Here is a 14383-nt window from a genome sequence, read left to right as displayed (position 1 = left end):
CACTGAAAACATAGCACAGCTGCTGCGGCGACTCGGTGGTCATGGGCCTCGGCGACTGATTAGGAGGACCCAGGTGCACTGCCGGCTGCGGTGGCTGTGTTTCGAAGTCAGCAAAAGGCACAGGTGAGCTGTGTAATGTCATTGCACGTTAAAGAAACCCACGTGATCGAAATTAATCCACAGCCCTCCTGTACAGTGTCCCTCATAGCCCATCTGCTGCTTCAGGATGTCAAACCACAAAATTTACAAACACAGCACAACACAGCACAACACAGCACAACACAGCACAACACCGCACAACACGCACACCTCACTGTTGTGCCCGCTCCTTGTAGTAGCGGACAACAGCAGCTCGAGCTGAAGCGCCGCTTGTGGTTGCAGCGTCATTGACGTCGTCTGGCTGCTCGTACAGAACGTTGGTGATTCTGGTGGCGAAGACCCACTGTGGCATGATGGGCTCGTTCAGCTCCTCACAAATGTTATTTAGCACACAGCAGGCGCGAATCACGTCAGCAGCATTGTCCAGGTTGCATTCCATTCTTTTCATGCAGTAACGAAATCGAGCCTTCATCCTCCCAAAGGCATTTTCCACTACTCTTCTCGCTTTTGAGAGCCGGTAATTAAATTCCTTCATCTCATCATCTAGGTGGGCCCGGTGGCTAAATGGCTTGATGAGATGTGATGTTAGGGTGAAGGCCTGGTCACAAAGTATCAGTGGCCCGACTGGTGTTCCACTGATGCTTGCCACAGGTGATTGAAATGCCGGGCTTCTGACAAACTCTGCCAGGTTGGACTGCTCGTACACGTATGCATCATGGCAGCGTCCAGGTGTGCCGACCCTAACAAAACGGAACTTGTACTTATGGTCAACAAGGGCCAGCAGTATGATGCTATACCTGCAAAGTAACAACAATAACACAAGTCAGTCATAAGTAAGGAATAGTTAGATTTGTAAGCCCCCTTTCTGTCGACAGCAGATGTCTAACTTCGCGCTGTAACTGCAGCTATTTCAAGGTGGCTTCCTGGCTCAGAAAACATGCCTGAAGACAATTAGCATATTTTGCAAGAACACTGCAGCGCCATCATAGATGCCCAACTTGAATGATATGAGGTACAGTAGGGGCGAGAACTGCTGATGTGCTAATATTATCAGCAGTGTAAATCAACACTGAATGGCACTACGTTACGAGTACAAAACCATTTAGCAGCGATAAAGTTACTGCAAAGGCTAGACAGACAGTACCTGATAATCGTATGTTCACTGCAAACGACGTGCCAGTGTCGGCCCACCAAGAAACGAAAGAAAAATGATTACGCTGGATCACCTTACCATCCTTTGTAGTTGTAATAGTCTGTTGCCTTCTCTTTCGGTGGCGAGACAGGAAAATGGCAGCCGTCCAACGCCCCAACTGCCTGTGGAAAGTCCAGCACGGCACTGCACTCCTTGATGTGGTCGGCGAGTCGCTCTCCGCATGGCATCGTGAGCCAGTCAGGCTCAAGGTCGGAAATCACTGCTGTACAGAATTCTCTGTATACGGTGTTCACAGTTGACCGGCCGACTCCAAAGAGGTTCGCGATCGACCGATCTTCAGCCGACGAGCACAGTTTGTACAAGCTAATGGCGACCCTCTTTTCGACGGAAATCGCCGGCCTCATGACGGTGTCCTCGCGCTGCAGAGAGGGCCGACATGTTTCCACTATAAAGCGGAAAGTGGCTGGAGAGACGCGGAATGATTGTTTAAAAAAGTTCTCGCCGAGGTGAGGCAAGGTGTCCTCAAACCACCTCTCTTTCCGGATGAAAATCCAGCGCTCGCGGTGTACAACACCACTACACGTGCCGGCAGCAGCGGCAGTTGCAACAGCACTTGTGAGGAGGAGGCGTCTTTTCAAACCTTCAACCTTTGCCCTGGCCGCTTCGATTTCTGCTTCCAGGCTTGCAGACGCAGCCATCATGACGGCGATTTTGCGCTTTTTTTCTGTCGCCATCGCTCTCGGCCAAACGGCACAACACACAAGGTTGAAGAAATAAGGCACGAGCACGAGGAACGAGCACGAGTAGCACGGATGACACGGGATCGAGGAAGGTTCGGAGAAAGAGTCAGCGGCTAGGCGCGGATGTGGCTATTATTGTCGGCTATTAGTGTGTCAGGCCATGAGTGCAATGTCTTACCATGGTTGCAGCAGAAAGTAATTAAGGTGCTTTTTCTGCTCATAGTTTGATATTTTCACAAGAAAGTTTTATTAACTATTGTTATTATAAATTGATTAAATAATCAATGATGATGATGATAGTACAAGCAGCGCCATCTCGTATGTAGCATTTCAACTAGTTGATCGCGATCGAGCGGATACGTGTAGCAGCTGTCCATCTCGATCGCGCTTGAAACTTCAACCGCGCTCGAGTCCGATCGCGATCGAAAGTGCCCGTGTGACAGCAGTATAACGCGCCTGATTGAACCTTTGGTTTACAAATCACAAAACAGTATCAGCCAGTGTTTTACATACCAAAGTGCAGCATTGAATGTATTAAGACAGGGCATTTGCATGTATTTGAGCTTTTGTTAAGTGGATACAACTAGGCTGCTATCGCATGCGAGTTGCTTTCTTTACCAAGGCAATGACAAGGTGAACGGTATTCTTTCCAAGCACTCTCATCTGGCCACCTGTGTGCTCCAATTCTCCTTGCTGTGATTGCCGTCAGTGAAACTCGCGTTAAAAAGGCTTTGGTTATCTTAACTGCGTCAAGCTTTTATTTCATTGCAATTGAGAGCCCCGGCACAAAGGTAGTTTACTCAGTGGTGCTGCTCTGTATGTGTGCAGGCTGTTTGACAGTGCAGTGAAGTACTAGGGCTCTTTGCAGGCATGGCAGCTTTTATTTTTTGGAAAACCATTGCACCGTGCACAGCTGGCGTTGTCCCTACTTCACTGTGTACATTTCGTTTTGGGTACAGGCTGTTCAACAGTGGTTTTCAGAGGACCTCCTTGCCTGCTCAACTTCTCAAGTTTTGGTAAGCACGCTTGGCAACTCCTTCCTTTTCTTTCACTTCATGATTTCTTGTATAGGTCTAGGCTCTTTGCTAATGTTCATTCCACAAGCCCCATTATTTGTTTGTCCTTTAGAACTCCAACTGTTGGCCGGAGGAGCAAGGACCTGGTCTAGTTTCACGCAAATTAATAGCAGCACCTTGTACTTGGTTGTTCAGACGACTTGGCCTGGAGATTGTTTCAGTTCTGAGGTGGGAATCTGGACTAATGCTTCTTGTGCAGTGGTGTAAGTAATCTCTTGCAGTGGTGTAAGCATTCTCTTGCCCACTGTTTGAGCTTCATCGTACAGATTAGAAAGGGCTTCTTTGGTAATGCAGTGTTAGAAACCTTATACACACGCACTTTTATTTGTCTTATCTTTCAGATGTGCCCTGTGTGGCTGTCAAGTTAAGGTCCAAAATTTAACACATCTCTGGTGTATACTGAAGTGATGCAGGCATTACCAAGACAGCAGCATCTCTGCTATGTTTTCATGCGACGGTGCAAGATGTCAAACATCAACCACTTTTGATTCAGCCACATCTTGCAGGTAAGAGAAAGCCTGTTTGCAAGATGCAGCTTAGGAGGTTCTATGAGTACAGTGTGCATCACAGTAAGGCAGTGCACTTGCTATTGACTGCTTGGCTTTGTGTCCATGCACGCTGTTTGGATTTTGCTTCTGTTAAAGGCCTCCACAGTGATTGACTTCTTGAGTTTATGGTGAGCCGTAGCACTCTGCTGAACTGCCGCTTGCAGTGACATCATATGCATCTATGTTTTTAATTAGCTTATTTTATTGCCTGTGCTGTCACTCCTTGCCATTTCCTGGTCTTATTTGCTTCCGACTCCTCATTGGCCATTCTACATGCACCTTACTGACTGTGCTTTTGGTTACTCTAATATTTTTCACTTCTGCAGGCTGCTGAACAGAGCTGCATTTGACTTCCCTTTGTTACCGTCTAGTTGGCATCCTCCTTGCAAGAAAAGCGATTTTTGGAACACCTAGCAAGCTCTTCAGTGCCATCCACATCACAGCAACTTGCTCATCAACGCATCCGTTGTGAACGTGCCCAGGGCGGAATGATTTTTTGATTTAACAATTGGTTGCTGCTCGACACTTTCCCGCCATCCAAGTGCTTACCGTTGCAACGTCAGCCAAACCAGTGAAGCTACCTCCTCCGTGGCTTCTAACATTAATTTCCTGATCCTTTTCTTTTTTTGTGTGGTTGTATATGCACTGGATTCAATAAAGAGTAACGCAGTGACTGAAAAGTGTGCTAGCACATTCATTTATGGCTCATTACTACAGCCATACATCCCTTGTAATGTGGGCTCATTGTTCGGGTCATTGCAAATCAGTTTTGAGTTCATTTTTGAGTGGTGTATACCAGAAAAAATGAACTATAACATTTTTAAAGCTTTAGAGGGTTTAAAGGCAGCACTAAAATCAGTCTTGAAATGCGTAAAATAATACAGGCACCCATTTCGGAAAAAAAGGAACGTCTAAAAAAATTCTACAAAAGTTCTACCTCGGAAGTTTTCTAGCCGTATACAAGCGTAGCGTTAGCAGAGCTAATAGAGGGCTAATAAACGTCTAAGTCTAAAAAACTGCTTAGGTGCAACTTCTTCTAGATGTCAAGCTTTCTTTTCCGAGACTTTTTTTAGACGTCTATTAGCGCTTTTTGTGTTTCGTGGGCTGTGTATACATGCATTGGGAGAACGCCGGTCTTTGCGTCTGCTGGTGCTCGGCTGGTGATCCGTGGCCGCGGAACGCAACATCCGACTGTGTCACGCTTACTGTGTCAACCAACTGTGTCATGTTTAGCAAATAGCTCGTGTTCTGTCTAAGGGAGTGCTTGAAGATTATATAGTACAGCAGTGAACATTTACCGCGTCAGCATGAAATTTACCCAGGAGTGCGCCGATGAGGACAACTGCACTCATACTGTTGTTTACATCGCTGCGTACGAACAGTTAGTACTCGTTCTCATGACATAAAACGCAATCGGCGCTTTAGTTCGATTAATCAACCTGTTTTCTTTTTTACCGGCTGTAGCCGTGCTTGTTTACGCAGTGCGATAATGTGTGGGAAGCGATGATGCGATCGCACGCCTGAGAAACACTTAACAACCGCGGGCTGTACATCGCGCAGGACCGGCGCTTCTCGTTTTTTGTCCCGGCTTCCTCCGACGTGACCAGTACTTTATTTTAAAGTACTTTATCCAGAAGTATGTTTGGCGATAATTGAAACGGCCTAACTTGTTATCCACAAGCTAGCGACGGCGACGACTGCTGCTGGCCGTAAAGCACGGCTCGGCAGTCTGGGTCACACCGGCGTTTCACGTTTATCATATGCGTGCCCAGCGATGTAAGCAATAATTAATTTCAGGTCACTACTGCCAAAGCTACACTCAGTGACCATTTTCATTCGCTAAAGCTAGTGATTCGCTCATCACGACCGCCGCAATCACAGATCATATTCTACGGACTCGCTAGGCCTAGTCGTCGCGGAAGGGAAGGAAGTCATCGTCGACTGAAATTAATTTGGCAAGCGCTTATCGCTGGTGACTGTTAAGGTTTGCACATGTGAAATATGGCCGTTCGTTTCGCTCATTTAGAAGCGCGAACATATTTGCACCGCCGCCTCATCACCGTGCTTTCGCTCAGCCGCCGACAAGGCTGACCGTCCGCCGATCGGATTCGTCGGTGTCGTTGGCCTGAAAAACGTGTCCCACTGCAATCATATTATAGTAAACTATATATTTCACTACAATCACATGATGCTGTTGACCGTGATAGTGTCGTTGTCAGCAGTGTGACCACCGCCGTCGTCATCGTTGTACACTGAAAACGAGCTGAGGCTTTCGAATGCGCTTGGAAGGTTTCGTGTAGCACCGCGCGCGTCCGTCGAGTCCGAATGTCATTCGACACAAATGTCATTCGAACGTTCCCATGTAGCACAGGTATATTAAACAGCGATGGCGACGAGATGGCAGAGGAAGGCTTTCCGGTGAGCAGGCGCAGTCGGAGAGACGGACGAAAAGACGCGAGCGCGGCGCCGCGGCGCTCCGTTTTCCCAGAGTGCTTTGCGCGGCCGCTTGGTGGCGCGGCGGAATTTGTGGAAAGGTCTATTCTTCACTCCGCTTTGCTGTCAACAGCATAATCTCACAATAAAATAATAGTATGGTCAATTTCTACGGCGCCTTCAGCAGCGGAGCTAGCGGGCGCCAGTCGAGCCGGACCCCAGCGTCGGGCCAGCGGCAGCTTCGAGGCGGTTCTCGCAACAAATTCGCTCGTACCACAGTTGTCACTTTTACCAGCAACTCGGTATTGACCAATGACCCAGAAAAATGATATATTTTCTCATTTCCCTATCACAGGGTTTATTATTTACGTCGAGAACACTCATTAGCTCGTTTTTATGACGCCGGCAGGGGATCAAGGCTGGCCGGCCGGCAGGCTCAGCTTACTTCACGTTCGCACAAGAAAATACAAAACAGCCATGCTACCAGAAAGGATGCTTGCTAGATTCTAGCAACGACAGCATGCCTGTGCTAGAGTGGAGCTTTCGGCAACGACACCGCCTGCGGCAACGCCGGGCGACGAACTGCGCGCTGGTCCCCGACTGCCCTAGTCGTCGCTAGGCCTAGATCGCTGATCGAGCGCCCGTATCCGGATCCACACGCATTTCGCCCTGCAGTGCGCCTGCTCGTAGTCGAGTCCGGTCCAAGTGTTGTTAGCCCTCCTTTATCGACATTCGACCTGCAGGGTGACACGGCAACGCGCACTGTCGACGGATCGCAGTGATACCGGCTTGTAGCTTCGCTGAGAGGTGCGGCCGGACGATAGGAGTCCAAAAGCCTTTCCGAAAATCCGCCCGGGATGACAGTCAGGTCCCTCGACCACTGCAAATTTTCCGCCATCGCTTTCACAAACGCAACCAGACATGCCACAAGGTGGAAACTAGTGCAAAGGCCGTGCAGAGCGCTATAGCTGCGCGTCTTCCAGCCAAAGGTGCCCAAAATATGGCGCACGACGCCGACGAAAGTTGCTGATGATGATGCCTGCCGAGTTGTCAGACTGAATTTTCTAAAGGGTCTGCTTTGCGCATGCGTAGTACGTTACTGGAAAAGTGGTCCATTCCAGTGGCTCTCTTAAAGGGACCCTGAAATGGTTTCTTCAATCATATTTTATTGCAAAAACTCTGTAGAGGTGGTCTCTGCGAGTATTCTAGTCTGATTCAGAAAGCTGCGCGTGGAACCAATAATTTACAAACAATTTTTCAAACTTGCCGCTCACAGACGATTAGGGCGACACCTCACCGCGCGTTTTTACCCGCCCCTACCACTTGAGGTAAACTGGGCAGCCTTGGCCATGGACTGGGCGACCCTTCTAATTGACGTCACGCGCAATTTTTGCAACATTTCATTTGAAACTGAGCACTGATGCTCCTTGAAATATTATTTTATTGATTGCTTATTTTTTTAAACATACGTATACAGAGGTAAGAATCCAGCGCATTTCTTGAAATTAATGTGGTACTTCCGGTAAAGAAGGAAATCCGTCTGCTCACAAAAGCATGTGTTTTCGTCAAATCTTGGCGCCCGCCTTTGCGAGTTTCCTAGCTGCGCCGACGAGTCGCTGCTATAGTGTACTAGAATTATATATATCGCTGCTGTCGTCGCCCTGTGGGTCTCGGTATGGCGTGTACTGAAAGGCTCGAAGCCCATCTCAGCGGTGGCTGCACGCAGCCGCGCTTCGAGCTCCGGATCCATGCTGTTCGAGCAGCAATCAGGAGACAGATGTGCGAAAACTTGGACGGCGCGGCACCGATCGTCATCAGAAAGACTGCCAGCTATACTCGAGCAGCGACAAAGCATGCCTGCTTATGTTGGGAGCTTTCGGCAACGGCACCGCTCGCGGGCTCTCCGAGCGACGAGCTCTGTTGCTACCTGGATGTCGTGGTCGTTGCTCGTTTCGCGTCGAAGAGGCAGCGGCCGGCGCTTCGGAAGTCGCTTGAGCTATAATAAAAGGCTTACTCTACACATCGCTTTACAGTCAACAGCATCATCTCACAATAAAGTAATAGTATGGTCACTTTCCGCGACGCCTTCAGCCGCGAAGCGAGCGGGCGCCAGGCGAGCCGGACCCCAACGTCAGGCCAGCGGCAGCTGCAAGGCGGTTAATTGTGGCCAGAAATTTGCTCGTATCACAGTTGTTACCTTTACCAGCAGCTCAGTATTGGTCAGCGATCCTCAAAAATTACACATTTTTCACATTTCTTGGCCTAGGGTTTTTTATTTACGACAAGAACACTCTTTAGCTCATTTTTTATGACGCCGGCAGACCTGATCCAGGCCGGTCGGCCGGCCGGCATGCTCGGCGTACTTGACATTCGCACAAGGAAATACAAAACAGATGCTTTCTAGATTCGAGCAACGACAACATGTCTGTTAAAAAGTGGATCTTTCGGCAACCACACCGACTGCGGCAACGCCGGGCGACGAACTGCGCGCTGGTCCCAGGCTGCCCTAGTCGTCGCTAGGCCTAATGGTTTCGCATCGCTGACGGCGCTTCGGAAGTCGCTTGCGCTATATCAAAAGGCCTACTCTTCACATCGCTTCACTGCGAACTCGTCCCATAATAGAATATATATTCGATTTCCCCGACGCCTTCAGCAACGGAGCTAGCAGGCGGCAGGCGAAGCGCCGCAGCAGCGCCAAAGCGGCCATGGGATGAAATTTGCTAGTATCGCATTCATCACTATATAGAGCCTACAGTCACGAGACCGACGCTGAGATCCTCGCTGAGCTCCAAGCTCGAAACCCCGATCTCCCCGTAGTCGCCGCACGCCGCATGGGCCGCACACGACATTTCGTGGTGACTATCGCTAATGCCAAGCTACCCCGCTCTACGTGAGGTACCTCGGCTTCACTTTTGAGGTGTTCCCCTACAAAAGCCGTCCGGAGGCATGCTTCAACTGCCGGAAGCTAGGCCACAGGGCGGATGTGTGCCCCCACCCGCGACAACCAACCTGCCGACGCTGTGGCGCAGCCCATGACCCTCCTCCAGCTGGCCAACCGCCCACGTGCCAAGCCTCATGCATCGTCTGCAAAGGTGCCCACCCTACAGGCAGCAGAAGCTGCAAATACCGGTTCACGTCCTCCACTCGGCCCAAGTCTTCCCCATCGGTCACTGACACCGATACCGGCTCCAACTCGGCAAACCCCGGACGCTAGTCCCGGTCCCGAGACCGCAAACGCGGCGACCACAACCTACTGCGGGACGACTCCTTCCCCCCGCTTGGCAGCGACAGCCCTTCCAGCAGCACTCGCAGCCGTTCCACATCCGCCTCACGCAGCTCTCGGACCAGCTCTCAAGGCCAGCCGGAGATCAAAGCAGCCAAACAAGTTGGATGGAAGACTCCTGCACAAGTCACCGCTTCTCCACCAGATTCACAGGTAAGGGAGCTGGCAGACATGGTCAAGGAACTACAGCTACAATTGGCCAAAGCAAACGCTAAAATTCATAGCCTATAGAATCAGCACAGACAAACCCCAAATTGCAACCGCAGCAGGTGGCTCACGCTCCCACATCCGACCCCGTAGGTGATCCACGCATGGACACTGAGCAGTCTAAGCGCACGAAGCGTAAAGCCCCTCCCCCCTCCTCACAAGCAGACATAGATGCCAAATTCGAGGCAGCTGATACGCGAATGGCCCAATTCGAGGGTGCCCTCCTTCGACTCGCCCCCACCATTGACCGTCTAGTAGAAAGCTGCGCCACAATGGCAGCCAACATCCAAACCCTTCATGCCAGGCTCGATACCCTCACGAATCCCCCGACATCCGCAACCCCCTTAAAGTCGACAACCCCTCCTAACTACCCAGCACCCATTATTGTCGCTACGTCGGAGAGTGCAACCGCGCGCTCACGTGCAGGCGGCATTCTTAAATCACCCGTCGTGCTATCACAGCGCCCCGAACCCTACGGGAAACGCGATGGCTAGCTCCCCCTTCACAGTTTGGCAATGGAACTGCAGGGGCTTCAAGGCGAAGCGGCGAGCCTTGGAGCACACCCTGCAGGCCCAGCCGCACACCCCCCACATCATCGCACTTCAGGAAACCTACTTGGACACGAAACTTACCAGCTACGCCGCATATAACCAACAAACGACAACAGACCACCGGCCCAACACCGCCATCCTGGTCCACCGAAATTTAGCAGCTAATCATATAGACCTATAGTTACCCCGAGGTTCCGCACACTTTCGTACAGGTCCTACCGAACAGCCGCTCACAAGCCCCGCTCCACATCCTCAACGTCTACAGCCCCCTAGCGACAAAAGCACACGAGTGGCAACCCTCGTTCGTAAGGCCTGCGCGACTGCACAAACAGGGATGCTACTCATCTAGCTTAGGTGACTTCAACGCGCCGCATACCGAGTGGGGCTACCCCCGCAAAGCATGCGGTCGTAAGGGAGCCAAATTGTGGGAGACAGCCCAAACACTGGGCCTGACACTACTCCTAGACCCCGACAGGCCTACTCGGATTGGAAACAGTGTCTCACAGGACAGCTGCCCCGATCTCACTTTCGCCCGCAACATCGCAGACGCACGCTGGGAAAACCTCGGCATGAACATAGGTAGCGACCACTATGTTCTCAGCACAACCTTCACGGCTACACACAGCAAAGCCCCCAACCGAACAATCAGGCACACTAACTGGGACGCCTTCCGATACGTGCGCGCCAAACGCACTTCGGCCCCCATAGACGACCTGGACACATGGACAAACTCGCTGCTCGAAGACACCGCCAATGCCACCTCCACGACTACCCAGGACGAGGATGGCCCCTCTCCCGACGCCAAACTCATACACATGTGGGAGGCCCAGCGCAGTCTTAGGGCTCGCTGGCTCCGCCAAAAACACAATCGACCCCTCAAGCTCCGTCTCGTTCGCCTCGAGCGAGAGATCGAAGCTTACTCCATCAAACTGAGTCAGGAGCAATGGCATCAAACCTGCGACCGTCTTAACGGCCAGTTAGGATGCAAAAATTCGTGGTTCTTGCTCAGGCATCTACTGGACCCAACTCACACCAAATCCACATCTCACAAGAACCTCACCCGTGTCATACACGCTTTTCAGGGAACAAATGAGGAACTCCTCGCTACCCTGAAAGACAAATACATCAATACTTCCACTGAAATTCCCATTCCTTCAGGATACACGGGTGCTCAGAACACCAACATGGACGCCGACATCACGGCAGGAGAAGTCCGCGCCGCCCTCAACCAGATTAAAACCACCGCGGCCGCTGGCGACGACCACATCACAAACAAGATGCTTCGTAAACTCGAAGATCAGTCCGTCGAGGCACTCACGGACCTCTTCAACCAACACTGGCATGAGGGTCGCCTTCCAGACACTTGGAAGCATGCCAAAGTGATTTTCATACCTAAGCCAGGCAAACGACTCGAGCTGGGCAACCTTCGGCCCATCTCGCTCACGTCCTGCCTGGGAAAGGTCATGGAACACGTCATACTCAATAGACTCCACACTCACGTAGACCAAGAGGACCTTTTCCCCCCCACTATGATCGGTTTCAGGACCGGCCTCTCCACTCAAGACATTATGTGGCAAATCCAACACGACATCCTCGATCCGAGACCCATCCGAGCTACACGAACCATCCTAAGCCTAGATGTCAGCAAGGCTTTCGACAACGTGTCACATGCTTCCATCCTGGCAAACCTCTCACAAATGAATGTAGGCACTCGCACTTACAACTACATCGCCGACTTTCTTCATAACCGTACAGCAGAACTTCACATTGCAGACCTCCACAGCGAGAAGATCACACTAGGCACCCGAGGAACACCACAAGGAGCAGTCCTATCTCCGTTCCTTTTCAACACTACAATGAGAGGCCTCCCTCCGCTCCTGGAAGAGATACCTCACATTAAACACTCAATATATGCCGATGACATTACCCTGTGGACCAACTCTGGCTCTGACGGGGAAATCCAAAACTCCCTCCAAACAGCAATCAATAAAGTACACTCCTTTGTACAGGCGAACGGGCTCACATGCTCCTCCACGAAGTCCGAATTACTAGTCATCAGGGACAGACGAGCTCGCCTGCCCGTACCCGACCCGCAAGAACCTATTGTGCTTCAAGTCGACACCCATCCCATACCTCCGGTCCGCACCATCCGCGTTCTGGGTATGTTAATACAGAACAACACGCAAAACTCGGAGGCCATTCAGCGCCTCCGCACCACAGCCAATCAGCCAAAAGCGCTTGTCCTGTCTACCTCGTTTCTTTGTGTCGTGTCTTTTGCGCAAAAAACCCACAAAGCCAATCAGATCAACGGCCTTATCCGCCGCATCAGCACCCGCCGGAGAGGTATGAAGGAGGATGACCTCTGTCGGCTCACGCAAGCTTTCCTCATTAGCAGGATATTCTACTCCTACCCCTACTATCACCTCCGCCGGAAGGACGAGGAAGCTGTGAACAGCATATTATACGTTCAGCGTACAAAGCGGCACTGGGGTTACCTCAGTACGCCAGCACACAGCACCTCCTCCAACTCGGCATCTACAACACGCTCACAGAACTCATAGAGGCACACAAGACCGCCCAAATCCACCGCCTCTCACGCACTAAACACGGGCGGCTCATACTTGACCGTCTCAACATCAACCCCATAGGCGACGTCCACCCCACGACGCCCATTCCGATAGGGGTCTATAGCCGCCTAGTTATAAAACCAATCCCCAAAAACATGCTACCTGGCCGCCATGATACGCGCCGTCAGCTGAAAGCCCAAGCACTAGACGCCACATACCTTGCCGACGAACACGCAATATACGTAGATGCTGCACGGCAAAGTGCAAACACATACGTGGCTTGTGCAACCACGCCACAATCTACTATCGTCACCGCCGCCACAGTAGTAGCTCACTCTCCGACAGCGGCAGAAGAAACCGCCATCGCGCTGGCCATCGCTGACCCACGTACGCGCACAGTCCTCAGCGACTCCAAAAGAGCGATACAAAATTACTCGGCAGGTTTTATCTGCCACCCCGCTGCACGCATCCTTCGCGGCTGCACTCCCGACCATAAGATCAATCTGGTCTGGGTACCCGCCCACGCGGGAAACTCTGGAAACGAAGGGGTCGACCGACTAGCCCGAGGACTAACCAACCGGGCGGCCGGCCCCACGGACCCAGACGCTCTTGCCGAGGCTCCCCAGACCTTTGCCGAAATTACCAACCTCTACAGAGAGATGAGACGCCAGTTCCCGCCTCCACACCCCGACTTGAATCGAGCGCAAGCCACCTTGCTCCGCAGGTTGCAGACACACTCCATCCTTAGCCATTCTAGACTTTCACTCATCACAGACGGGGAATACGACCCCGTCTGCCAAAATTGTTACCAGGGAGAAATCGCCACCCAGGCTCACATCCTCTGGGGTTGCGCGGGAAATCCGCCCCCTCGAACCTTACTGCCAGCTCCCTCCGAAGACGGATGGAACCAACTCCTCAGAAGGCCAGACAAGAGCATCCAACTGGCACTTATTTCGTGGGCCCAGGAAGTCGCCCCCACCTGGGGGCCACACCAAGCCCACCTGCCCTAAATCCCGCCAATCTATGGCAATAAAGTTGTTTCTCTCTCTCTCTCACGATCAGCTCGGTATTGGCCAACGTTAACGATCGTCAGAAGTGATGCATTTTTGACATGCATCTATCCCAGGGCTTGCTATAAACGTTTTTCACTCGCCGGCGGCCGGCATCAAGGCTGGCAGGCCGGCCCGGCGTGGCTCGGCCCCGAGCGCCCTGAGGAGCGCGCTGTACGTCATCACGACGCTGCCGCTCTCCGTGCTCGCTTTGGCTCCTGCTTCCCGTCGTTGCGTCTGCCGCGCGCGGCTCGTCGTTGACATCTAGCAAGTTGCACGCAGGCGACGAGCTGCGATCGAACGTTGCGACGCCGTTCGCAACAGCGCACCGCAGTGAATCGCACTCACTTTCGCACATGTGTCTGCGACCACCGGAAGTAAACAAGCAGAGCGCCTTTGCTTGACGTATGCATGGGCGGAGCATCGGCCCGTCTTTTCTTTTTTTTTTTCGGAGCGAGCCCCGCGTGTATGAGTTGAGGGTGATATGTGGGGGAGAGGAGGAACACCATTTTTAATCGGCGATATCTTCGGTGTTGATGGAGTTCGCTTAACAATTTTTGCGGTGCGGCGACAAGTGATGGAATACCGATCTCTCGTGGGCTTTTGCTAACCTTGGCAAAGAGCTTTTCAGGGTCCCTTTAAAGAAGCGCTTGGGAAGGGCCTTGGAGTTGACCTTT

The 14383-nt window shown here is 51.8% G+C and overlaps 1 protein-coding gene and 1 long non-coding RNA gene across 2 annotated transcripts; one reads left to right on the top strand and one right to left on the bottom strand.

Annotated features, from left to right (window-relative positions):
• Positions 1-263: 263 nt before the first annotated feature.
• LOC149326688 (uncharacterized) lies at positions 264-2067 on the bottom strand. Its single transcript, XM_089562730.1, has 2 exons — positions 1331-2067; positions 264-896 (listed from the first exon to the last, which is right to left on the bottom strand). Exons 1-2 carry the CDS (start codon positions 1984-1986, stop codon positions 311-313), a joined length of 1242 nt encoding a protein of 413 aa, XP_089418856.1. The 5' UTR covers positions 1987-2067; the 3' UTR covers positions 264-310.
• Positions 2068-2467: 400 nt separating this feature from the next.
• On the top strand, positions 2468-4296 carry LOC149326687 (uncharacterized). Its single transcript, XR_016286608.1, has 4 exons — positions 2468-3008; positions 3121-3271; positions 3410-3574; positions 3943-4296. It is a non-coding gene; the product is annotated as an uncharacterized LOC149326687 (long non-coding RNA).
• The last annotated feature ends 10087 nt before the right edge of the window (positions 4297-14383 follow it).

The sequence above is a fragment of the Amblyomma mixtum genome, chromosome 10 (assembly GCF_055824585.1).
Source record: "Amblyomma mixtum isolate Tamu chromosome 10, ASM5582458v1, whole genome shotgun sequence".
Lineage (NCBI taxonomy): Eukaryota > Metazoa > Arthropoda > Arachnida > Ixodida > Ixodidae > Amblyomma > Amblyomma mixtum.
The sequence above is the reverse complement of the archived record's forward strand: the minus strand, read 5'-3'. Positions and strand labels throughout refer to the sequence as shown.